This window comes from Pagrus pagrus, assembly GCF_965226575.1.
Source record: "Pagrus pagrus genome assembly, chromosome: 18".
NCBI lineage: Eukaryota > Metazoa > Chordata > Actinopteri > Spariformes > Sparidae > Pagrus > Pagrus pagrus.
The window spans coordinates 7,267,607-7,293,954 of NC_140202.1; the positions used below are offsets into that span (position 1 = coordinate 7,267,607).

General features: G+C 39.9%; 1 protein-coding gene across 1 annotated transcript; it reads left to right on the forward strand.

Moving 5' to 3' along the window:
* Nucleotides 1-1,160: 1,160 nt before the first annotated feature.
* Nucleotides 1,161-26,147, forward strand: gabrg1 (gamma-aminobutyric acid type A receptor subunit gamma1). Its single transcript, XM_084381259.1, has 9 exons — nt 1,161-1,249; nt 8,161-8,321; nt 9,835-9,902; nt 10,588-10,808; nt 11,108-11,190; nt 13,907-14,044; nt 14,213-14,365; nt 16,253-16,455; nt 18,228-26,147. Exons 1-9 carry the CDS (start codon nt 1,173-1,175, stop codon nt 18,507-18,509), a joined length of 1,386 nt encoding a protein of 461 aa, XP_084237385.1. The 5' UTR covers nt 1,161-1,172; the 3' UTR covers nt 18,510-26,147.
* Nucleotides 26,148-26,348: the final 201 nt, after the last annotated feature.

Consider the following 26,348-nt stretch of genomic DNA (forward strand, 5'->3'; position numbering starts at 1 on the left):
AGGCCTACATTCTTTACTGTGACTGAAAATACATGTGTCCACTCCAGTGGATGTGAGTATATTCTGCCTATCAGGCCTATATTTATATAAAATGGGCATATATTCACATTAAATCTGATGTTTAATAAAACTATTAAAGTGTAGATTGCATCATAATGTTAAATAAAACATGCAAAATAAGCTAGAATCTAAATAGGCCGAGAAACCCTTTGGTGCATAATGTCTACTGGAGTGGTCAGATGTATTTTTAGTCAAAGAAAAAAAATCTACACAACTATCTTGATATAAGTATTTCCAACACCACCTTCAGTTGGAAATTATTGTTATTACCTGTCTGCATCTCCTCTCCCCTATTTTGAATATATGGTACATCTCTTTATGACCAAGGACAATATTCATGGGCAAGGTCAGCGTCATTGGGAATTATGTCAGTTTCACTGCTTCATGATCTCCATCCAGTGCCAACATTCAAGTGTGAGGATGCATGTGAAGCACGTTCAGCTTTCTTGACTCGGGGTCTCCTTGGACTCAGGATAACTGCATTTCTGAAATCCCGGCTATGGCCCTGCTGGGTGACCGAGGAACCATGATGTGTACAATGGACTGAATGTGGCACTTTCTCCTCACGTAACTCTGTCAAGGTGCCCCTGAGCAAGGGGCTTAATCCAATCCCAAACTGCTCAAGCTGCTCAGGAGCCATGTGGTCACCAGCACGCTGCGTGATGAGGCTGTGCAGAGCAGCAGGTGCCTTCATCTGCATGCAGCTCTGTTAAAAAAAAAAAAAAAAAAAGTCAGTGTGAATAACAATGCACAATACAAATCTATAACCGTAAATCGGCTATTATGTGAAAAAGAAAAAAAAAACGGATTTTTCAGCGACACCGGTGAGGAGCAGCCTGTCAGAGCAGCCTGTTAGCGGCACTGCAGATGGACTACAGCAGAGTCAGCTCGCTGGCAGCAGCCTCACTCACTCTGCCACATCCCCCTCCACGCGCGCACACACGCACGGACTCACACACACACACAAATCATGGACGCATCTCTCACGTCCTCCGGTCGCTACATTTAACCCTCATCGGCTGCGTTTAGAGGCGACCTGAAGACGCCAAGTGTGGATCTCTGGTGTTCTCCGCGGACGCTGTTGAGGTCGTGTTCCAGCTGTGGAGGAGAGGATGAAGCGGCTGTTTGTCAGAGCTGTGCGGCACAGAGCCATGAATCCCTGGCTGCTCTTCTCTCTGCTCGGACTCTGGTAAGTGTGCGCTGATGTGGAGGAGCAGGGAGCCTCCACCATGATGAGAGGAGGAAGCTTTGTCATAGTAAACGGCTGCAGATGTTGCCGCCTCCTGAATCGCCGCGTTCCGCATCTTGTAGTCTGTGTGTGATCACGGCACAATGGGTCATTGTGTTCGCCGGGGCCTGAGAGGGAGAGATTATCCTCTGCCTCCTCCGAAAACGTTCTGAAAATTAACAGACCTTGAGTGATATGTCTGCATTTTTTTTAATCTGTGCGTGATTTTGCGCACAAAAACAGAATGGCTTTAATACACCGGCATCTAAGTTTTGTAGTTTCAGCGGGTCTGTCATGAGCCTTCAGCCTTTGTCTGTCTCAGTGCAGCGGGAGGATGTCATGTAGGCTGATGCAGGGATGATGGATGGTTTTGCTCCTTGGAAGACACAGATCTTCACTGATCAGCCCCAGAGGAAACCTCTGTCAGTCAGTTGATGGCAGAGGTGTAAACTGTGTCCTGGTAAGGACAGGCCTGCTGCTCCAGATGAAAAATGTCAAAATGTGAGGTGGAGAGCTGCAGATCAGCTGAGGAGACATCCTGTTTCTTTAAGCAACAAACTCGTTATCCAAAAAAGTTCAATTTGGGCCTTAAAATGAGTGTCTGGTGCGTCAGTTAGTGTGTCTGTTCCATTTCACGACTGATCTGTCTCTTGCTTTAACATTGATAGTTTTCATTGAGGGATCTGTGTGTAGTCAACGCTGAGCCTCGACCGCTGTCATTCCAAGAACATTGTTTAAAAATTGCAGCAGCAGAGGTCGAGGTATCTTTACTTTAATCTCTAGAGGTCAAACTCCTGGATCCCACATTTCCCACAATGCACCTTAACATCACCTTTCTAGGCCCACCTCTTCCCAGTAATGTGCCTTTCAAACTGTGTTGTTCACAGTTTGTCACTTAAGCTGTCTGTTGCCTGCAGTCTGAGGTCAGGGCTGAGACGGTCACTGTGGCACCATCCAGGTTATTTTCTCAGACTTGGCAAAACTCCTCCAGAGGCACAGAGGAGATTATAAACCTGTGTTCACAGGCAGAGAGGGATTAGGAAACTAACATGGAACATTTGGGTGGGGGTGGGGGGTTAACCCTCAAAACCTAACTGTGTGACAGGTTGTTATCCTCTAAAATGATGGTGATGCTCGGATGTCATTTACAAAAACTACTAATTAAAGGGGAATAACTACATGAAATAAAGTGACACCCTCCACAGTAACATAGGTGTAGTTTTCTCTCTTCACTGTGAGCGTCACTGTGCAGAATAGGTTGAATTCATTACCATGAGCTGAATCACGTGGCACCTTTCAGCATGATTTGTGACATGACAAGCTCTGAAGCCAGTCATGTTCTAAAATGTCATTTCTCTCTCTCTCTCTCTCTCTCTTAACTTGTCTGTAATGTAGGAGACATCTTGTGTTGAGCATGACACATGGAAAATTAAGAATATCTGCATAAGTATTCCTGTATTTTTCAGTGAGGCAGAAGGGGGAGATGTCATTTAAAGAATTAGTTGCAGCAGCAACTTTTCAACTTTTGCCACTCCTAGCATTTCCCTGTGGTATAGCCATGTTGCCAACACTGTGTTCGCTGTTGCAAAGACAGCTTTAGTGACATGCCCACCGCTAACAGAGTGGCTACTGTCCAAAGCAAAAATCAGCCATAAGAACCCTAATTTAACCTAGAATGCCTGATCTCTGTGCTATGAAAAGAGTAAAATGCCCAGTTGTATTAATAAATTAGCGGGTTTTGTTACTCACTGATCTAGTAGAAAGAATGCAGTCCCGCTGGTAAGGGGACGCACACATCGACGGGGGAACAGACTTTGACACAACACCGGCACTATCCTGTGAGACCAGCTGCAGATGAGAATAAAGGGCAGGGTGGTAATTCATCACTGGGGGTGGCTGGACTGGAATTCTGCTCCTAAAAAGACAAAGGTGTTGCAGGGCAATTAGTTTGGTTCAGACACATCGTTTTTATTAGAACATGTTAGGACTGGTTTATTATACAGCGTGAACAGTGATATGATCAGGCTAAGATATATACAGTGTGAACTCTGTAGTGTTTTGAATGTTTTCGTAAAGCCTTCTGTACATGTAAGATATGATTAGTAGGATCTTTAATTTTAATATTTCAGACAGGATTTATTCATTATTTCCCTCAGACAGTGTCAGTACTCATGTACGTCACAGTGCCACCTGCCCTCTTTTAGGAAGAAAATAAGGAACACTGCAGAGTAAGGTAGAGTACGGTAAAGCAGGATCTTCTGGCTCTGTGTGCCCTGGTCGTTGCATCATGGAGGTTGAAGCCAGAGCTTCTCCTGCTCCTTCATATCTGGAGCAAGAATTTCATTATTTACAAACTGTACACAATATCTAACAGTGTCATGATGAACTTGGCATGTATACGCAGGTTTTTTAAAACGTGGGTAAACCCGCTAATAACCAGCAAATAACTCATTTCACGTTGCCAGGAGACGAGTTGGCCTTTGTTTTTTTCTCTTGTGTGTCACAAAAGCGCTGGATAACATGCAACAGTAGAAAGTAGGAGATCATAAACCTCATCAGACTACATCCAGAAGACGTTAAACTTATTCTGAAAAGTGTTACTCAATAACATTCTGAATTAGACACGTTTCTTCTGGAGCTGATAACGGAAGTTGCTGAGGAGTTCTTGCTTCTTTCTGATCTCGGTTGAGAGAGTTGCACATGCCCAGTACTGATCAGGCAGCTGATAGGCTCAGACCACATGGAAGACACTGACAACGGTTACTTTTTTGACTCTTTGACTTTGCCTGTCTTTCAAACTCAGTGCCCACTGAACGATGTTCGATGTTCTGTTTGACACAGATGGAGGGAAAGATATTAACAAGCCAGCAGCACGTCATAGCATCTGTTGTGGAATTTTGGTTTGCTTGACCATTCAGGAGAGATGAAGAAGACCCAGAGACACCGATGACTTTAGTAGTTTATACAAACTTGCAAGGAGGAACACAATTACAGCGCATCTATCTGCACAGAGCGATGCCATGTTAATCCTGTCGAGTCTCTCCAAATGTTCAGATTATATCTACAGCTCAGAAAGCATCCTTCCCATACATGGTTATCTGTTTAACAACAAGGAGGGGAAAAGCTACTGCAGAGCTTCTCACCTCTGGTCAAGTGAGGAATAGGAGGAAAATGGGTAGAAGACAGTAAGTCTGCTACCATAGATAGATGGAAGGCCATCCTACGAGTTTACACAAACAATCAGCTTTGCTTTGGCTTGGTGTGTCGGGCATCTGTTCTGTAGATATATCTATGGTAGTTTCGAATTGCTAAATTGCAGAGACCATGAGATATAAACTCATAGAGCAGACATCACTATGCCCTTATCCAGACCTTAACAATTATACAGGGTACGTATGACATCCTATCGTATGAAGACAGAATGTCCTGGGAGAGTCATATTCTTCTCCCACAGCATCAATTGACCAGGAAGTTAATCCAGACAACATACATTCACATTGCATACAGAAGCCAGACGTTAGTGGGTGTGGGTCTTTTGTCCATACCGGACACAGCACAGGCTTTGTTGGTTTTAGCCCACCAAGCAACCACTAGAACATATGACAGTGGAGAAAAGTCCCTGAGAAGAACATGCTAAGACAGGCTGAACTGGTGCGGAATCAGTGACTCATGTTTAAAAGTCTCCGGGGCTCCAGTTGAATCAAGAATCAAAGCAAGAAGGTTCAGTGGAAGTCTGCCTCACCAGCTTTCAGTGTGTGACTTTAAACTTCAGTTCAACTCAAGCAAAAGAAAGACTCAAACTGTCTGACATCCTTTCTTGTTCTATCATAGGGTTTTGGAGCTGTTGCTGGTGACGATTTGTTTTCGTTCTGTTTTCTTTTATGGTTTTTTTATGTACTATGGGAAGTAGAAGACGGTTATGAACTTCTGTAGTAAGAGGTAGAGGTGTCATGATCTCGATTGTAAGTCAGATATAGATCGAAATGACGTCACAAGCTCGACCTTCGAAATCAAAGGTGGAATTGAAGATTAAGCCACGCCCCCAGTGTCATGTCCGGCAGGCGTGCCAAGAGGGAAAAAAAACACACACAGCATGTCGTAGCGCGGCGAAATATGCGTATCCACACTATGTATGTGTAAGTGTTGTGTGGCTGTTGCTGTAGAAAGGACCATTCTATATTCATACCCATGTTAGTGTCCTCGAGCTGAACTTAAAATTGCTTCTTAACACGTGTTTGGTACCAACCAAGTTGTTTGGATGGACAACAGATAGAATAATAGACCAAAACTACCATTCTTAAACTCCACTGCTAATGGGGAACATGACAAAAAATATATTGTAAATTTGTAGTTACCAAATTGCTGAAAATGTTGCTATTTTCTAAACATGATTCACATACAGTAGACGTGGACAAGTCTTATAAAGTATTATTTCTGTTTTCAGGTGAGAGTAGTAAGGATAATTTCTGCTGCACTGGGTTATTGTGCTGAGGTTGCGGTCATGTTCTTTTTTTATTAGAAGTCTGGGCTGAACGCCAAGTCCTCGGGTCTCTTTACAGTATCAGGTCCATGTTCATTAAGAGGGAACAGCAGCGGCACACCTTGGCACAGACAGAGTTCAGCTGTGTGAAACTGCCTGTAATAGACACAGCATGGCAGGGCATCAGAAAACACATACCACTGCCTACAGCTGTGTGTCATTCCTAGGTTACATCCTAAAAAAGGATTTTTTCATGGGATTCACTAAGCATTCTGCTTCTCTATATTCACTCAGATTGTGTATGTGACTTTGATTCAGGTCTGAGATACCCTTTAAGCCTTTCCTATTATACAAAAAAATATATTTTTTCTTTACTTCACAAATGTATTGCTTCACAACAGAATATAACTAAAAAGAGGCTTTATTGAAATGTATCGGTGTGATCACAAAATGAATAGCTTTCAGCGACAGCTGATTTTATGCTGTGTTGTTTGCTGAAGTAAGCATAGAACAAATACATGCTTGATAAGCAAAATTTTGCTTTTGTCCTTGGAGAGTGCTTTGGCACAATGATATTTTGCAAAAACAATGTTACAACCTAACTCGCTAGGGAGAGGGAAGCAACATAAAAAGCAGATGGCAATCGTTAAAGTGAAGTTCATTAAACGCATTAGCAGGAGCTTAGAAAATGGGCACAAACAAAAAGAGGTGAGGCAAAACTACAAAGGAAAGGTCTAATGGGCACTGTTAAATCAATTAGATGACTATAACCAAAAGAGAAGAGAAACATGAGCTAAATATTCTTGAAATAAACCAAATAGCTTCACTATCTACTCTAGTCAATGTGGAAACCTTCATTCAACATAGCAACCACAAACCCAGTGAATCTATACATAAAATTACTCTCAGTGAAGTGCTGCGTCAATGAGACTCCTGAACTCATCCTCAACACTCTTGTCTAAAATAGATGTAGCGAGACTTCAGAACTCAATCATTATTTAAGTTTTTAAACCCTTTTTTACCTTTTACCAATGATCAATTTTTAAAACTATGCCTGGCCTAGTACAAGTAGTTTTAACACAAAGCACTTCATTACTCTCACAATTATCACTAATTACCGAAACAGTCAGTTTAAAATGTCACAAAACACACTATTTGACATCAAAATGCTTTTCCTTATTTTCTGTTATATATGTATAATGTCACAATGTTGGACGTCTTAATAAATGTAGCCAAAGATTCAAATAGTGAGGTTAATGGCGCTAAAACACTAGGTTTCCACTGTTTTTTTTCTACTTTCATGATGACCTGATGTCATTTTGTCATCAGCCCATTTATTGGTCATCTGCACAGCACGCCCACAACATTTCAGTCCACAATGACACAGGTATTTTATTTTTATGGAAAAAAAAAAAGATCTCTGTTCAGACAAGGGTTGTAGCATCATTGCAGAAATATTCTGTCCATACTAACGCAACTGAAAACACTTATACCATGGCCATTCAGGTACACTGGCCATGTGCTAGACGTTGTTAATAGGAAGCAGATTGTATAATCTGTGGTTGGTTGCTGACAGAAAATACTACGAATGAGACAGGGTATTGATATCTCAGGAACTCAAGGATGAATTGATTAGAATTTAAAGTCAGAAGAAATTAGAGTGTAAACATACAGTGTAGTTGAGGCTGAAGCTTTGCATACAGCCATTAGTACTAATATAGACAGCCTCGATGATTAGTGATGTCAGGTGTAGATGTCAAATCAGGTGTGCGTATTCTCAAGCCATGTTGAATAAGAATGGAGGTATTCTACCCACTTCAAACTGGGAGTACTGGTTGGGGGATTACGTATGCCATCTGGCATGGGTATACCTCAGAATCCCTCTGGAGGATGTGTCTAGGGAGAAGGACTATTGGGCCTAAATTGATGAGTACGCTTGGTTGATGGAAGATGATCTAATCTCGTGCAATGCTTTTCCCTTCTAGCTGGAAGGTAATCTGAGGCCGGGGAGGCTATTTCTGTCTGAGTGCAGAGGTGGTTTCCTGCAGGTGTAGGCTTTCCCTAAATGCAGGTGTTGTGATTGTGAGGCTCCTGACTTCAGCGACAAATCACAGTATACTACTTTCACCCAGTGCTGCAGTCGACCCTGGATTCTCAAGTGCGGTCTAAGAGGTTTTTCAATGTTAAATGGAGTAAAATGTTAAGAGTTTTGTAAACCAGTACAATATGGTCATACTAAAACCATCAGATTGCTCAAAACCTCCTGCAAAGCCAACCCATATCTGCATGAACGCCCATAGGTATTAACACATAGCCATTGGATTATGTGCACTATACTGTAAATACCTGTGACTTTGTTTCCTACAATGTTTCTTTTTTTTCTTCACCACAGTGCAGCATTTGGCCCGAGTAAACAGGAAGAAGAGGACTATGAAGACGTTCCCATAAACAAGACCTGGGTCTTATCACCAAAGGTCTACGAGAGCGATGTGACTTTGATCTTAAATAAACTGCTGCTGGGTTACGACAACAAACTGCGGCCCGACATTGGAGGCAAGTCAAGTTCATCCTCTGGAAATGTGCTTTTGTTTTAACTGTTACCACAAAACACAAAAAAGTTAAAAGAAGTTCAAAAGATGTTTGCAAAAAGACCAGCTGGGTGACCAGCTGTAGGGTTGTGCGGCTGTGTGGGAGAGTCCTTTCATGGCATGTTTGTCTTAATTAATGCTATGAACTTTAACCCGCTTATCCAGAAGGTGGCAATAATGCACCTAAAAGCAGTTTGCCAACCACCATTACATACCAAAGTAGAAGCTGCTATGTTGGTCTGCTACTAGCATGCTGGTCCTACAAGTGACCGTTGGACCACATTGACAGTTTAAAAAAACACAGGATGCAAAGCATATTATAATGATGGGTTCAAAACTGATACAGACTAAATTGAGTGAATACAAGTAAAACATAACGTTACATAAAGAATTGTCCACTGTGTTCCTCCTGGTGCTAGCACTTAGCCATGCTACGTGAATGCCATCCTGCTCTGCATCTGATCAACATGCCTTCACCATAGTAGGTTTAGCATGCCTGATTAGTACACTACAGGTCCACTACAACCGCTGGAAAAAAGCAACGCGCATTAACTTCCTATAAATAACCATAATGCAAGGCCTATCATTGCAGTGAGTTTTAAACTGGTGCACAAGGAGGGTGTCCTCACATGAAAACCAACTTTACACTATTGTGTTTTTGGTGATTCATGCTGCTAGCATGTCTGAATCGACGTACATAACTTAACTTAAGTTATTTCATGTTTTACACAGCTTCCATCAGGAAATACATTTTGTTAAGTTGACATGAAACTGTAGATGTTCAAACTTAATGATTTTGAGAACCTATGTGACTTCTTTTTCATGTTGCCTTAAACGTTAGTTTGTTACCCCTGCATTTTTCAAGAGATTAGACACAACAAAGATACATTGAAGCTGCTGTATGTGATCTATTTTATTTTGTTAAATAGCTCTATTATTCCAACAGTAATCACCAATACAAGGTGTCTGGTCGGTCTCTCCTCCCCCTGCTCAAGCAATAAAAGAGAACACATTTTTTTTGGTATCCCTGCCTCAGGCCAGTGAACACTATAAAGAGGTGGTCCTGTCCTGCTCTGTGCACCCTCCTGTTTGCTGCTATGTCTGGCAACTACCGCTTTGTATTTATGTGGTGACGGCGAGAGGAAGGAGGGGATTGCTAACCGTAAACCTGACAGCAAGTTAGCTAAAATGACCTTTAACGTTCTCAGTGACATCACTTGGCACCAACATAGCACCAGACTGACCACACTAGACTACAAATATTAAAACAACTTGAAATGCAAAAAAAAAAAAAAACCTTTAATATATTTCTGGCCTAACCTAACTTGGCCTTTACTTAGACAAACATTTGGATATGCAGTCACAGGGATAGAATGCTGTTCTTTGTTGTAGCTCAGACAACATTGGACATCAGCTAACAAACATACAAAAGTTGATGCTGTCCGTGTCAATGTGGTATGTCTTCTGTTATGTTTCAGTGAGGCCGACAGTAATTGAAACAGCCGTATATGTGAACAGCATTGGACCAGTGGACCCTATCAACATGGTGAGACTTGGTGCTTCTTCTGATTTCTCTGTATATATTATAAAATATAACCACTCCAGTCAGTCAGCAGACATACAGTTGCTACTATGATGTAGAGAAATTGCAAAGTTAAAACGTTATATTTGAAATAAAAGATATTTACAAAATAATAACTTGCCACTCTGAAATGTCCTGCCCCAGTCTTGGTTGCGAAGGTGGTTTGGTTTGTTCTGCCTGTGTTTCGTTATCAGAATTGGGCTCAAACATGTACGGCATTACCAGCTTTAGCTAGTTATTTTGGATCACACTACCTTGCTGGGCTCCTGGCCTACTCTGCCTCTGATTGGCTACATCCTGCCCATTAAGTAATGTGCATGTGCCGGTCTTATCAAAGATTGAACAGAGGGGAGATGTCTCGCTCCATAGCTAAAACAGAGCGTTCAAGACACAGTGTCAAAAGGGGTGCTACAGCAATGCACCATATGAGAATTTATTTTATTTAATTAAAGTATGTAAACTTATTTTACTAGGACCCTCAAATGAAAGTATGAACCTGAAAATTAGCATTATATGACCTCTTCAAAGTTAACATGAAGTCAAAATCAATGTTTAAGTTTTTTTTTGTCACATGTCTTGCTCAAGTTAATAAGAGGAAATTTGAGATTTTTTGTTTTTCTTTAGATCTAACTTCTTAACTCTGTTGCAGGAATACACCATCGACATCTTCTTTGCCCAGACGTGGTATGACAGCCGACTCAAGTTTAACAGCTCAATGAAGCTGCTCATGCTCAATAGTAACATGGTAGGCAAAATCTGGATTCCCGACACATTCTTCAGAAATTCCCGCAAATCAGACGCCCACTGGATCACCACTCCCAACCGCCTGCTGAGGCTGTGGAGCAATGGAAGGGTCATGTACACATTGAGGTAGGACCGTTATGCACCTGGTTTGCTGACCTTTTCGGTAGCCATTTTTAACGTTTAACTATCAACGCTTTGTTGTTTGTGCAGCTTTAGTGTGTGCGTCTGTATTTATATCGTGTAGTTCTCTTTTAGGTGATCCGAATTTATAAAAGCATGATATAATGGTCATTGTTTTTTCTGCATTTGCTGGTATAGTTACAGAGAGAACATGAAGTACATTTATTATGTTCAGTCACACTTGGGAGGGAAAAAGTCAATGCTGAGACCTGCCTTTTTCTCTGTCACAATTCTGTTTTTGTCAGGTTGACTATTAATGCGGAGTGTTACCTTAAGCTGCATAACTTTCCAATGGATGAACACTCGTGTCCACTGGAGTTTTCAAGCTGTAGGTGGTCAAACGCTTTCCTGTCCCATTTTTGAACCATCTCGACTTCAACTTCCGTTACTCACTCAGAGAGAGGGGCTTCTGTTTGGGCTAGCATAGTGGCTAAGCCATTGTTCCTTCTCCTTGCCGACAGGCCCATCTGCTTGAGGCTGCCCTCTCTCAGCCTGTACCAATCTATCATATGCTCCACCAGCGGAGAGAGGAGGTCACCCAGCCCCATTTTCTCTGACAGACTTAATGAATTATGCACCCTCTCCCAGTCTGATTCATGCTGTCTGTGTCATCCTTCATTCGTCTCTTGCATTGTGCTTTAGCCTCTCATATCTTGTCATGATTTTAATCTTCCACACACAAGTGAAAAATGCAAAAAAACATTTCATGGAGTTAAGGACAAATATCAGGACCAAAACAGTCACACTAAATGTCATCAAATGAGCACAAACCAGTTGGAATTGTATCAACAAAAACTACTAAACAACTAATGAAATATGATGAAGACAGCAGCACTGGTCATTTGTTTGAATGCCTAAAAGAACGTAAGTTTTGATTACAAACAAGCCTCCTTTTGTAGCTGTTAGCTCTCACTGGCAGGGAGCAGAGTCAATTGTTAAACCAACACATAACAATCAATGTTCCCATGAAACGGCTAGTGGAGTGCTATTTGCTTTGGCATAATTATGTGTAGGCTTGGGTGATATGGCTGAAGTTTCATATCGATCGATATCAGTAATATTGATCAGTTTTAATGACCTGTATTACTTTTATCAACTGTAAAGACCAGGCAAAAAAAAGTTGAATTAAAATTAATTTTTCTAAGAGGTTAAATCACTTTATCAAAGACAGTTGTGTTTTTTGATTTGCATGTTTGCTTATTCAGCAAACTGTGAGCTGTAGTTGCTCCGATAAAACACCAACCCCTTGGCTGTCGCAACAGCAATGTCTCTTGGCTCGTAGGTAGAGCATACAGACCGGGTGGCAAAGCAGCAGCAGGGCAGCCGGCAGCAGCAGACAGCCGTCCTGTTTGCTCAACCTAATGAGCCCAGAGACACTCCTGCAGTGAAGAGCCGAACTGGAGAATGAGTGACCCCGAGAGGAGCATCGGAAGACTGGGACAGAGGCCGACATGGTCGGTGTGTCTGCCGGCAGAGCTGAGGCTCAGAGACCCCCATATCAGACTGCAAGAAAAGCAGACAGAGCTACTGAGTGTGAGCTAAGCATTTACAGGTGAACTAGAGCTGGTCTTGTGAGAACTGTGGTGGGATCCATAATTTGTTGATGTCAGTCACATGGCGATGGTGCAACCGAACTACACACCTGTTAAATGATTGGCTGTTGGCTTGTCACTCGTAGCACCTGGGGATATGATACGCTACTTAACTGAGCCACAGTTGAGGCAGAGCAGCTGGACAACAGTGGAAAACCCAGGAAATATTTTGCCACTAAAATAAGATCCAGTTTTACCCAAATCAGTGAATAATGCAATTAAGTTGTGTTATTGAACAAGTTATTAAGTTGTGTTTTTTTACAGTAACCTGAGGCGGCATCCTTCTTTTGTGTTTATCGGAAGAATAATTTCGAAACTGCTGAGGCAATCTTCCCCATAGCTTAAACTCACCACAATATTCCCCAAACCAATTGGTTTCCTTTTTAGGATCTTCACCCTAAGAGTGCCATGTCAGACAACCTTTACAATAAGTATTGTACAGGTCACTGTGGGAGGCACTGATGATTGATGAATTTAATGTATGAGGACTTGTTAATCCCAAAAATATTTATTTCAGAATTTGGAATATTTTAAAAACAGGCAAACATGAGACTTCCATGTGTGAAATAATCCAGTGTAAAAGCACTACAAGCTTAAGTCAAATCAGTATTGTGGCATCAACAAACAAACTGCACTATCAATGTTTTAATTAGGGGTTGACTGAAATTGATTTTTCGGGGCTGATACTGATGCCAATTATTGGAAATGATGGAGACTAAAAGCCGATATTTGAGACCAACATTCATTAGCAGTAAAAATGATGATCTTCAAAGATCTGTCAAAATTTCAAACCAGTACAATTTACTCAAGTTCTATTCAAAGGTACAATTATACTTTCTTCCCACTACATTTACTTACTAGTTACTTTGCAGATTCAGATTATTCAGTGTTTATAGGCTATTAATTGTTATGTGTTACCAATCAGATATTGTTGTGGACAGGAAATTAAGTCAGAGGACGAGAGGAGGCTTTTTTGTATCAGCAATCTGACAGAGAAATCTCAGATAGCGATAATCAGAAAAAGGCTGAATAATCGGTCTACCCCTAGTAAAATGACAAAGGGGATTTCTTTCTTCTGTCATCGTAAACCTCACATAGAGCAATTGCCTCCAAACTGTGAATTGCCTCGGACTAAGCACCAGCTTACTACTGCACAACCTAACTATGTCCCACTGACTGTTACAGGAATGTCTATTAAAGCTCAAGGTTTACCTACCACATGCCGCAGTGCACAGCCTATTATTTGCATTCTAAGCCATCTTGCTCATTTGAAGAAATTTCATGAGACTGTGCAGGTCAGACCCATCATTAATGCTCCCCTTTGGCTTGCTGTGGTGCAATGTTCCCTTGTGCTGTACATTACACTGAATGACATATCTGAGCTTCGTGTTGCAAATAATACGCATTAGCAAGACTTTGTATCATGTGTCTGTGTTGCGTGATTTTCTGTAGATGGTTATCCTAAGAATGAGATCATGTACCGGTGGCAAAGACGGGCAGTGGAGGTGGCAGACCAGCGGTACTGGAGACTCTACCAGTTTGCCTTTGTAGGGTTGAGGAACACCTCTGATGTGGCACACACACAGTCAGGTAAGATGTTATAGGCAAGCAGATTTACATATGGCCAGTCTCCACTTTTACTTGAAGAATGCATAATCATGTAAAATCCCAATCTGTGCTCTATTTAACGCTTCCTTAGCTAATGTCCTTCCCCTCTTATTGTTTTATTTCCTATCCACCCTATTTTTAAACTTTCAGGTGAATATGTAATCATGACGATCTTTTTTGACCTGAGTCGGAGAATGGGCTACTTTACCATCCAGACCTACATACCCTGCAGTATGATTGTGGTTTTGTCCTGGGTATCCTTCTGGATCAACAAGGATGCTGTCCCAGCCCGCACATCTCTAGGTTTGACATCTTATTATTTCATACCAAGTTGAAGAGAGTTCAAATTTGCCTTGTTCTGTAAAGCAATGTACTGGCCATCAATATTGGAAATATTTCAACAAAATAAAGGCCTTAGGGGCCTGAAAACATACACTGTTTTCCATCAATCAGTAATTTCTTACTATGAGTGATGGGATCCCATCCGAAGTAGAAAAAAAATATTATTTCCTCATGCCGCGGGTTAAAAATGGGAAAGGCTCTGTTAGAAAAAAGGTGATGTCACATACTTCCTTGTACCAATCAAGATTCAGCAATATTTGAGTGAAAACAGTTGGCGGGTTGTATGAGTCTTATTATCATAATTTGATTTTTAATATTTAGTCATGAATATTAATGTTGTAGAGAAATACTTAAAGTTGGGTTCGTTAATATTGGAGGAACCAACAAGAGCAGGCTAAATTTTAAAAGTGTCAAAATGTCCAACAGAAAATCCCCCCCTCCTTTCTTTAACCGTCCCTCCAGAGTAACCAAGACACAACTGCGCACTGCCTTACTCGCTTACATTCTTTTACCTAGCTTGCTTAGCTCTAGCAGGTAGGCAGGTACATTGGTAGACACGTAGCCTATCTAATCTTTTCGTATGGGCCAAATGAAATGGTTTGGTGGGCTTATTAGAGGTCTGCAACAGAGACAGATCCTGGACTTTTTTCTTTTATTTGTCAGAGCATTTGAATTATTTATTGCTGTTGGGATGTTAAAATATTTTCTACAAGTATAGTAAAACGGGCTTCTAGAGTAACTTACCAACCCAAACTCTGAAGCCTAACATTTGAAGCCAACTTTTCAAGGGCTTTAAAGTTGTGCTATGAAAGATTCATACATTTGCCCCAAAGCTAGAAAGAGGTAATTATTGAACCTCGAAATCCAACTCTAAGCCTAACCCCATCAGAAACTGAGCTGTTCTATGCCATATAGCAGAGTTTATTCAACTAAAATTCAAACAGGTCCAGTTAGGGAAAATGTCCTCAAGCGAAGGTCCTGAACCTCATAATGTTTAATTTGCATTACGTTTCAGTGCAGAGCGTACAGAAGTAGCCTAGTAGTTGTGTCAACGTCTGTATGCTGTCAGCAACTGACTGTTAAATTAAGTGAAGTACAATTCTATTCTTTTTTCTCGATTTTATATATATTTCAACAGTACTACTGTGTAATACTGTGTACGATAGTAACAATATACTGACTTAAAATCTGAAGACGAGCACACTTGCTCGTCCTCTTGCCTCCACTCTGCTAGTCCTGCACCATTATTCCTCTTTTTGAGGGATCTCACACACTCTCTCACAACATAGTTATTTTTTTATGATGTGAATTTTAGATGATAACTTTTGATCGCTTTTCTCTAGAGACTAGAATAACTGAGAAAACAATGTAGGAAAGACGGGAGGTAGAGCTGAGGATTCCTGCCCAACTTTATTGTCTCAACATTGCCTTCTATTGAGACAACTCAATAGAAGGCTCTCTCTCTTGTTAAAAGTTAAACTAGCTCACTAGACGTAGAGTGGAATAGTGTCATAATCAACCAGATGTGCTAGTTTCCCTCCAAGGTATATCACCTCTGTTATAACAGACTGGAAACTGTCAAAAGAAGGCAAACATTGTTAACATAGATATGTAATTATGAGGCCCTGCCAAAACTACCGTGGCCAACCCAAAACTGAAATCCTGGCGCCTGGTCTGTTGGTTTTCTATGACCCACTACCCCAGATTGCTATGGAATTTCATTGATTTTGTGCTTTGGCTGACGTATTCTGTCAAATTCATAATTATTACCATAATTTTATTTATTTACACCTACATTCAAATGAATGAATTCAAAATACAAATTTGTATCTGTGACAATCCGATTAGGTATCACCACAGTGCTCACAATGACAACTCTAAGCACCATCTCCAGGAAGTCCCTGCCCAAGGTTTCCTATGTGACTGCAATGGACCTGTTCGTCTCTGTCTGCTTCATCTTCACCTTCGCTGCCCTCATGGAGTACGGCACTCTGCACTACTTCACCAGCAACAGACAGACCAAAAAGGCAAAAGCCAACAATAACGCACAGGTACTTAGCACTCATTATCTCTTCTCTTTCTTTTCAATGTGTCATTTTCTTTTGAGCCCAAAAAAATGGAGGTTGACTGATTTGGACCTTTTATAAACTATTGTTATCAGCTGAACTTGGCTCCGATAGTTGCCGATGGCTTCGCAGCCTCCACCGACCGCAGGGGAGTACGTCACTATTTTGCATGGAGGATACACTGAGTCAATCATCATCATTTTGAGGGCCACTTCTGTTGAAAATATCTAAATCTAAATAAATTGACACAGACAGGTAACTGCTGTACGTTAACTTTAGATATGCAGCAGCCATACATGCACAACAGACTTTAATTAATGTCACGTTTTTCAATGTAGACTGAGACTAACGTTACATCACAGATTTTTTTTATAAAGTAATTCTCCACTCCATGAAATACCTTCCATGCAGTACTCTGCCAATTGGGACAGAATATGGGCTAACTCAAGCTGTACCAACCCTCATTTTAATTATATATATGTATATATATATATATATATATATCAGTGGCGAGCGGTGACCTTTTACTGTGGTCATGCTGAAGTGTCAATACCATGCGCGCCCGTAAGGGGGGTATTTATTTATTAATGAAAAATATAATATGGTTTTTAACTACTACAGTGGAAACCGCTTATAGTGATCACGTTGGTCCAGAGTACATTTGATCACTAAAAGCAGTTGATTGATAAAACCGAATTGTTATTATTTCACTTATTTTTTTTATGCATCTAAATGCCAGTTGTATAGTTTTTCAATGAGAAAAATGTAACGAAACGGTCGTCAGCGTGATCCTCTCGTCAGCTCCAAACTCACCCGTCTGCACCTCAATCACAGACCACAGCTGGTTTTCCACACAGCATTTACAGTAACTCACGTGACACGTCTCAGATCAGTAGGCGCTGCTGCCGGTGTGTTTTTAAAATGAGCGAACTAGGCTGGTAGCGCCGCAGATTTCTCATTCCCCACCTTGTTTGACAGAGTGTTTCGAGATGGTTTTCATGAATGAACAGGCAATATGTCACTGTCAGACCGGATCGTTTGACGGGAGGGGGGGTCGGGCAGTTTTTGTGATATTTACTTTAGGAGTAGGCCGTCCACTTGAAATTATAGTTTTCTTTTCCTCAAAAGTTCTCCACGAAAACGGCACTGAACGCAAAGACTGAATAGAATTAATATTTTCACTCATTTTGACCAGGCTACACGATGAAATGAACCACTGACAATTTCCCGCTGAACAATTCAAACAAGTCAGTTTTGCGCATGCGCGTTGGCAGATAAGCTGCTTCACTGACAGCTTTTTTGCCATTCAAAATGTTCATCTACAGTAAACACAGCTTCTAGCAGTTACTGTACTACTCGGTGTCACAGTGCGCATGCGCGAAACAAGCTGTCAGCTTTTCAGCTTTTCGCAAGCAAAACGGGACAGATTAGGCACGGATTTAAGACCAAAACAGTAGAACTAAGGTATTGTATAATTGAACACACTGCCAGATTAATATTTTCAATTATTTTTATTGAAGGGCTTGGGCATGCACTGCATTTATAGCTTATTATGACCGCTCGCCCATGATATATATATATATATATATATATTTATATATATATATATATATATATTTAATATCGACCGATAAATCTGCTCTTGGCTTTTTCCTTCTCCCAACTACGGTTATTATATCGGCCTGTAACAATCCACTATCGGTCGACCTTTATAAAGTAACATACTGAAATACCTGCATGTGTGTTTTCCTCCACAGCAGAAAGCATCCAGCATGGTGAACATCCGACCTGGCACATCCCTGCTGCAGATGAACAACATTGTGCCCTATCATGAGGAGCCTGACTATGCTTACGAGTGTTTGGATGGTAAAGACTGCGCCAGCTTCTTCTGCTGCTTCGATGACTGCCGCTCAGGTGCCTGGCGTGAGAACAGGATGCATGTGCGGGTTTCCAAGATTGATTCATACTCTCGAATATTCTTTCCTACTGCTTTTGGCCTTTTCAACCTGGTATATTGGATAGGTTACCTGTATCTATAAAACCAGTACCTCAAAAAAGGACGACTGGAGTTTAACATCTGCAAACATTTCACTAAAGCCAAGCTGCTCTTGTAGCATAAATAATAGCTACTCAGCAAACATGTATGGCAAAAAAGGAACTAAATTGAAATCTGAAGATGAATTATGAATGGCAGTGCCTTGTTTTTTTCGTACTAGTGATGAGGCAAAAATGCAAAAGAGTGCTGTCAGTTAGTCTGTCAATCTGTCCAACACCTTGTTCCAGAGCAAGATCGGTCAACAACTACTGGCTAGTACAGTATGGCTATGACTTGACATAGCAAGGAATCAAAAAAAAAAAAAATGGCTGTATTTCTATGAAATTTGTGAGGACATTCATGGTTGCCAGGTTGATTCCTTTTTTATGACTCTAAATTGCCATTGCTGCAGCAAGGTGGTATTCTTCTTGAGTATTTGTATACCCAACAAGAAAAAATCTCAAATATGCACATACCACTCTGATTTATTTTCCACTTTTACAAATCCTTTGGTGCATAATACAGTCGACCCATCTATCCATTGTCCACCACTCATCCTGGTTGGCTTCATGGTTGCAGCAAGTTGAGCGCGATAGCCCAGATATATTTCCCCATCGCTGCATGGCCGTTGTATGTTAGAAAATCAGTCTATAGGTTTATATTTTTATCTTATGCACATGCCCCTTGCACTGGTGTTTGTGACTGCACTATTGAAGTAGAGCCCCAAGTGTTTTTTTTTTTGTTTTCATTTAAAGTGGGGATCTTGACATCAGGGCTAATGACTGCAGGTAATCTAAATTACACAGTATAGCTAAATTACATTTTTCAAAAATGCTTCATGATAATTGTTAACTCCACTCATACTTCCTTTTCACTCAATCTTTTTTCTCTGGTTTTTAAGTTGATCTCAACCAGTAAAATGTTGGGTTGATTTTTCCAATTTGGATCTTGTTGAAGGTTGACAACATACCCTGATTCACTGAGCTGACAGCTCTCATTGTGTCTCTTCAGCCCAGGCTCACGCCAAAGCGTGTCATAGACCCGCCAATCCACCTGAGGACAGCTTGTGAGTGTGACGGTTTGCGTCACTTAGGTGCAAAAGTACATGCGTGTGTGAAGGTGCAGTACCAACAGGGGGCGGCAATAAAGGGAGCAAATGATGAACATGGTATAAAGAGCCAGAAAGTCTGTATTGCAAGATGATAGGACTTACATCCGGGTGACCAGGGTTCAAGTCCTGTGTGAAGCAAATAGTCAATGGGGATTATTTTAAGGAAGTGTTTTTTTAATCGTAACCAGGATCTGAAACATTATCTTAAACCTAACCAGCTACCTTTGTTGCCTATATTTGCATGTCTGTTATTGCTAACTTGACCGTGGAATGAGAAAATGTTTTTTCATTGGTAGTTGAGGCCAAAAAAAAAAAAGTGTGACTGTGGACTGGTGGGTCTATTACACGATTTGACATGGTATCAGGTTGCGTAAAAAACATATGGGTACATTTGGTCCACATTTTTATCCAGCATGTTGTTGCTTTTGGCGGTTAAAATGGCAGACATAACCAGTGGGAGAATATCAGCGGTGGCTAAGAAATGTAGATTTCAACAACTAAAATGATTTTACAACAGTAGAAGTTAAACCTTATCAGATCAAAGGAGGATTTGAAAGTATTTTGACTCAATTAGCAGATTAGATTTGATTTGTTTACAAGCTGTCAAACCCTCACCCTACCTACAGCAGCTCTGACCCCAGAAATGTTTGCAGGAAGTAAAACTCCAGTCTATACAGAGGAGATATTGCCATCAAAGATATAAAAAAAAAGCCCAATGTTTGTTTACTCTTTGCCACCGTGCTATTGACATTGTTAAGAAACAGAAAAGAGGAGGTGCATTGCACTTTGTAGCTGTAATGTGGAATAAATGGGTATTGTTTCCTCTCTTAAAGGTATATTCCCTGATTTTCTTAAATAGACCAGTCGTTCTCATGATGTAAACTCAGCTGGGTTCACTTGAAATCACTTGAGATTTAAAATAACAACAGTGAGTTTTGCAGGGATTGGGGGCTTCGGGGCACTATTGGTCACTATATTACAACCATGGAGCATATCTTTAGATAGTTGAACAACTCCATTGTTCATACAGTTCTATTTTTCTAGGCAACACCTCACAAAATTATGGTCAGTGAGGACAAACTGGGCCAGCCTCGCTCAGAAGGTAGTGCATGGAAAGAATTTGTAACCTCTGTCAAACAGTGAATTGTCATGAACAATGATGGTTGATTTTCGAGCAGCCAGATTTTATACTCTAAAGTATCATGACTTACACAAAGTGCAAGAATTGTCATTGATGCACTGTTCAAGGAAATGTGCATACACTCTCAAATACACTTGTGTTCTGAATTTAAAGTTTCCAGCTCTAATTGTGCATTTCCTCCATGAACAGGTTAGAAAAACAATGTCCTTCACTATACAACTCATAAATTACTTGTATTTCCTTTTATACAGTTCTGTTGCATGTAAAATGCCACTTACAATCCAAAACAAGGAATGCATACTAAAATATTTCCAGCACCATCTTCTTAGAAATATTCTCCACAGCATTTTATCTATATTGTCTGAATGGCAGCTGTCAAGAGCATAGAGTCATGAAGATCTCATAAAGGAATGATAAATTATGATCGACTTAAAGCAGATTTTTTTTATCTTAATTTTCTTTATGCAGCTGCACAGAAATACAGTGAATCGTTTCTTCAAAAATGGCCAACGTTCATGAAGTTGTTAAATAGTTTGTCGGTATAAATTCTCTATAATCAGATATCTGCATATGAAAGTAGAATCTGTGGGCAAGGGACAAGTTTTTGGTATTCTGAAGAAATCCGCTTGTCTCTGTTTTTAGTCGGTTTTTAGTCCAAGTAGTCTTGACAGATCATGTTTGGGTGGACTTTGGTTGCATGCAGGTAAATGCAGTCCGTGTGGAGAGCAAAAGAGACGGAAAGATTGGCATAAATGCAATCTCAGCATCCATCTGCTATTGTCTGCAGAGATTTTGCTTTTTGTTAACTAGCTTGTTTGCTTCATTCAACCTTTTTTATTTCTTTATCTGCTTTCAAATGTAGATATCTGTTTATAGAGTTTAGCCAAATGAAATGATCATGATGGATATTGATTATTAGTCATTAAGACTGATAACTGATATTTGTAACCGATATACATTCACAGTAAACATAAAAATCTTGGTGTCAACATTTTTTATTTGATTTACCACACAATCCAATACAAAGCTTAGCAGAAATGCATTTAAGAATATAATTAAATAAAATAGAACTTATAGTGTTACCATTTAGTTTTCCAAAACATAAAAGTGCACAATATACTACTGGAATATAGTTACTAATGCATTGTTCACTAGTGTCATCACTTAAACTGGTTAAGGGAGAGCTTATATTAGCTGGATAGCTTAATCTATAACAGCACACCAATTCATTTGATGATTGTGGAGTAAAAAGTAGAATCTTTGCCTCCAAAATGTAGGAAAGTAGAAGTATAAAGTATCAGAAAATGCAAACACTTAACTAAAGTACTAGTCAAGTACCTCAAATTGTACTTGTTGAGCCTACTTGAGGAAATGTAGTTAATTATCTCACCACTGGATTTAAAAAACAGAGACCTTGGATGCAGTTCCATTATGTCTTAAGTCTTTAACAACAATATCCTGCAGAACTGCTCCTCTCTAACATTCTGGGAAATAGTCTTTCCTAGAGTCTATTCCAACAGCTTCAAGACACACTTCAGTAACGTCACTATAGTTAACTTGTTTATACTGACAATATGACCGGCCCAGGTAAGTGCAGGAAATAATGTTAAAGACGATCATTGTTCTGCTAGGACCCGATAACTGGCCAGGCCAAAAATTGGTCGACCCATAGACAGTATCATTTTAAGTTAGCAGAGAGGGGCTCCAAACCAAGAACAGCTGATTTGGACCATTACACACTCTAATATTAGCCAATGTTACTCAGTCAACTACTGATGGGCATTACTGTTGGTGATGTAACTCAGACATCATCATTATTGTCTCTGCTGGTCAGTAAAGAAAGTATAACAGAAGCATATTATGGGTAACACAAGTTCTTTGCTTCTTTTAAACAAACCCATACATTGTTAAACTGTCATCATGAGCCCATACCATAACTCAAGAAAATAAGTTATTTAGCATTTCATGTAAATAGTACTTTGAAAAAGATTTCAGCTTTCAGCCTGAAACACCTGTACACTTTTTTTAGATCCACTAGTTACTCAGTAGTATACTGTGCATCGATATAGACTGCAACATCCTCTGCTTTTTGGTGATATTTCAAAAAATAAAGAGAGAAGACAAATGGAAATGTAACACATGCAGACAATGCAGATACCAAGAGAGGAAAAATGCTACACCAACATTTCCACTTAGATAACTGCAGACAAGCGGTTCTTGAATTTTTCACATACACCAAAGAAACTGTTTAGTAGCATCTCCTGTAAAAAAGTCATGTTGCACATATGTTCTGACTGAATCAAGTTTCCATATATGTAAAACATCAGATAAAAAAAAACAGTCTTTAAACAGCATCTGCAGTTGATGCCATGCCAGGTGGCATAGCTGTTAATTAGCCCATATTTCAGAAGGTTTCCATACACAAGTAGTTTTCAACCATGCAAGTATCTAACAAGGAATGTACCTAAAGCAACATTAATCTATGCAAACATGAACATTATTGCAACTGTTCTCCTACAGTGACACCTGCTAGTTTACTAAGTTTGGTCAGAACAAGGGATGTACAATCGATTGAATTATTTTAATTGATAAATGATGTTAAAGAAATAGTTGAAAGTCCGGACTGCACCGAGAAATGAGGAATGCTTGACATGACTGAAATGTCTGTACATCCTTTGTCTGAACCAAATTGAGTTATAGCATTTTCTACTTCATGAACTTAGTTCACCAATTACAGTTAAACCAGTTTATTTAAAACATGACAAACCACACCAGACTTGTCTTATAATAGGTGGGAGAAATGTTTGCATGTCTTTCGGCAATACTGATGCAGCTTGCACCACTGTTGCAACTAGGTTTAGGTAGGTTTGATCATATTTTGGTAAAAACTGTTGTTTGCGTGTTGTCTTGATAAATTCATCATAAACTACATTACCAGAGCATCAGTTCTACCAGTACTAGCCACTCTGCTGCTATTAGTCTATTCCTATGAACTCACTTCCCACTCACTAATTCAGTGTAGGCAGTTCTATTCTACTTTGCCGGTTTTTTTTTGTTGTCATTGTTAAGCTTCTGTCAATGAAGCCCAGCACTTCCTGCACAGTTGTTTCTCATGAAAAGCCTTCTAGCAGCTCAAGATGGCATAATACCTACCTTTCTTCATAGAATGGACACTATTTCTGCCCAACCCCAATATACACACACATTTAAAAATACCAAACAAAACAAAGTCATTCCCACATGGACATACAATGACAAAAACATAAAAGGAAAGTAAATTGAACACAATGTGTTATTCACACAAAAGCATGACAAGCTGTGCTGTGCGTTCATTACTCTGCCTGCCAGGCCTCTAACCCAAAGACAGGAAGAGGGAGTGAGACGTTGCCTGAACATGGGCGAGAGATGATGGATGACCAGATTATCATAGTTTATAAAAATGCAGCGTAGAGGATAGAGGCATTTCTTACATGAGACGTGTAAGATGTAAGATGCTTATTCAACCTGCGTTGGACCTGTTTATATGAGTCCACTGTCACTCTGATTATTAAAGAGAGTCAGTCTGCAGTTCAGTTACTTAACTGATAAACCAGAGAACTGTAGAGTAATACTGGACTGGAGAAAGTTTTAGTATAATGTCGCATGCTCCCTCAAATTCCCCACAAGAGTCACTGTACACAGCAGTAGTAGCAGTTATGAAATCCCTCCAGGGGTCTGTCTGACTCTGATGTTACTTTGATTTAGGGGGACACTTGAAAATATCCTCTAAAACACCTACAGTGTATGTTTTTGTGCATAAGTGCCTGGTTTACAAGAAATCTAATAATGCACTTATACATAACAAATACAATTTACGATGGGAAAAATATCAATGTGTTGCCTTCAGTTAGTATTGGAGGTTTTCTGCTTCCCATTTGTTGTCCAAGTGACAATTTAAGTTGTGCTCCTAAATTTTGGGCTGTTGCTCCTTTGCCCTACTGAAAGGAGGAGTGATAGCAGCAGAAAAGGTTAGTCTGGAGCCCTGCTTTGTTGTCGAACTGATGGAATTAGTGCTGTGGAAATGTACAGTACATTATGAATGGAATTCTGAATTTATGTGACCCATTATAGTACGGGTCATTCAACCGCAACTCAATGTGTTTTTTTCAAACCAGCTTTTATGAGAGATGATTTTTTTTCTTTGTACCAGATTTTCAAATTGAGAGGCAGGCCAGTTTAAAGTTTAAACTCTCCACACACTGCAAGCCTATCCTACTGTAAACTTAACCAGACAATGTATCTGGTATGTATGTATCTGGTCTGTATGTATACAATAATCATCACACATCACTGTTTGGCTCCACCACAGTATGATTGAGCTTTACAGCCAAAACACACAAAAGTTCCTCCTACCTGCCCCCACCTCAGCAGAAGTGAAACCCTTTATTAGGATTTTCCTCTTCCACTCACGTTATTCTTAGAGCTGATCAGATCTTTGTGCAAATGACACATTTACTTCTAATATAACATTTATAGCAGACTTGGTAGACCTGGTAAGACTGTACCAAAAGGAAATTCTGTAGATACATGGGTTGCAAAAATGTTTTGATGATTCTGATTTTCATCATTACAATGCTTTTAAATATAGCAGGCTGCATTTTAATATAGTGTTGGTCAAATATATCTCTCCAAAGTGCATTTGTTTATATTTCCAAATTACAAACTGAATATGTTTAACATTTACAATACCACAAGTTATTTACAGCATAATAAATGCAAGCACCATTTGTTTTTCAGAGCTTCTTTGCCCACATATCGTAGCTACATCGCTGACTATATTTAATTGCTGAGTATAATTCCAAGAATTTTGCACGTTTCGACAAAGCTGTGTCTTAGGTTTAGCACTGATGGCTTCTGCCTACACATTGTAGGATAGTGCAGTATAGTCTCATTGGGCCTTCAGTTCCCTCAGCTTCAACACTCCTATGTCTTGGCTTTCAAAAAATGATTGTTTTCATGATCTATGTTAAAAATAAAATGTAAGTTTATATGGCTTTTCAACTTATGTGTATTTCATTTCCATATTAGTGTATTCAAAAGTTGATCTGTAACATGTCATACAAATTGCATTGCCTCCTTGTAAGTAGCTAATGACATCAAAATCGAATGCTGTATTTTTCAGCCCAACAACCTCAAAAAACATGTTCAATAGTCAGGTGAACATGAGAGCAAGGTTGTTTGCTGTACTAGTTATTAATAATTGGCATAATACTATGTATTGCATTCAACTCAAGCCATATAAACACATCTCTCATCTGTGTATGTCATTCTCTGTAAACGTTGCTCATATTGTATCGTGACTATTAACTCTACACTGTGAGAAAATAAAGCAGTGCCTGGAAAAAGTGTTATTCTGAGACTCAGTGTTTACCGATTATTGATTATTAGTAATCAAGGAGACTGATAACAGATATATAACAGTAGCCTACTTGAGGAAATGTACTTAATTATTTGACCACTGGGATTAACATAGACCTTAGATGCAGTTTCATTATGTCTTAAGTCTCCAACAACAATATCCTGCAGAACTGTTCCTGTCTAACATTACAGGA

What these genes read in the sequence shown, in the direction of transcription:
- gabrg1 (XM_084381259.1), top strand. Translation starts at nt 1,173, where the DNA reads ATGAAGCGGCTGTTTGTCAGAGCTGTGCGGCACAGAGCCATGAATCCC. An exon ending in TTCTCTCTGCTCGGACTCTG is followed by an intron (nt 1,250 to 8,160) that starts GTAAGTGTGCGC and finishes TCTTCACCACAG; the next exon opens with TGCAGCATTTGGCCCGAGTA. An exon ending in AGGGTCATGTACACATTGAG is followed by an intron (nt 10,809 to 11,107) that starts GTAGGACCGTTA and finishes TGTTTTTGTCAG; the next exon opens with GTTGACTATTAATGCGGAGT.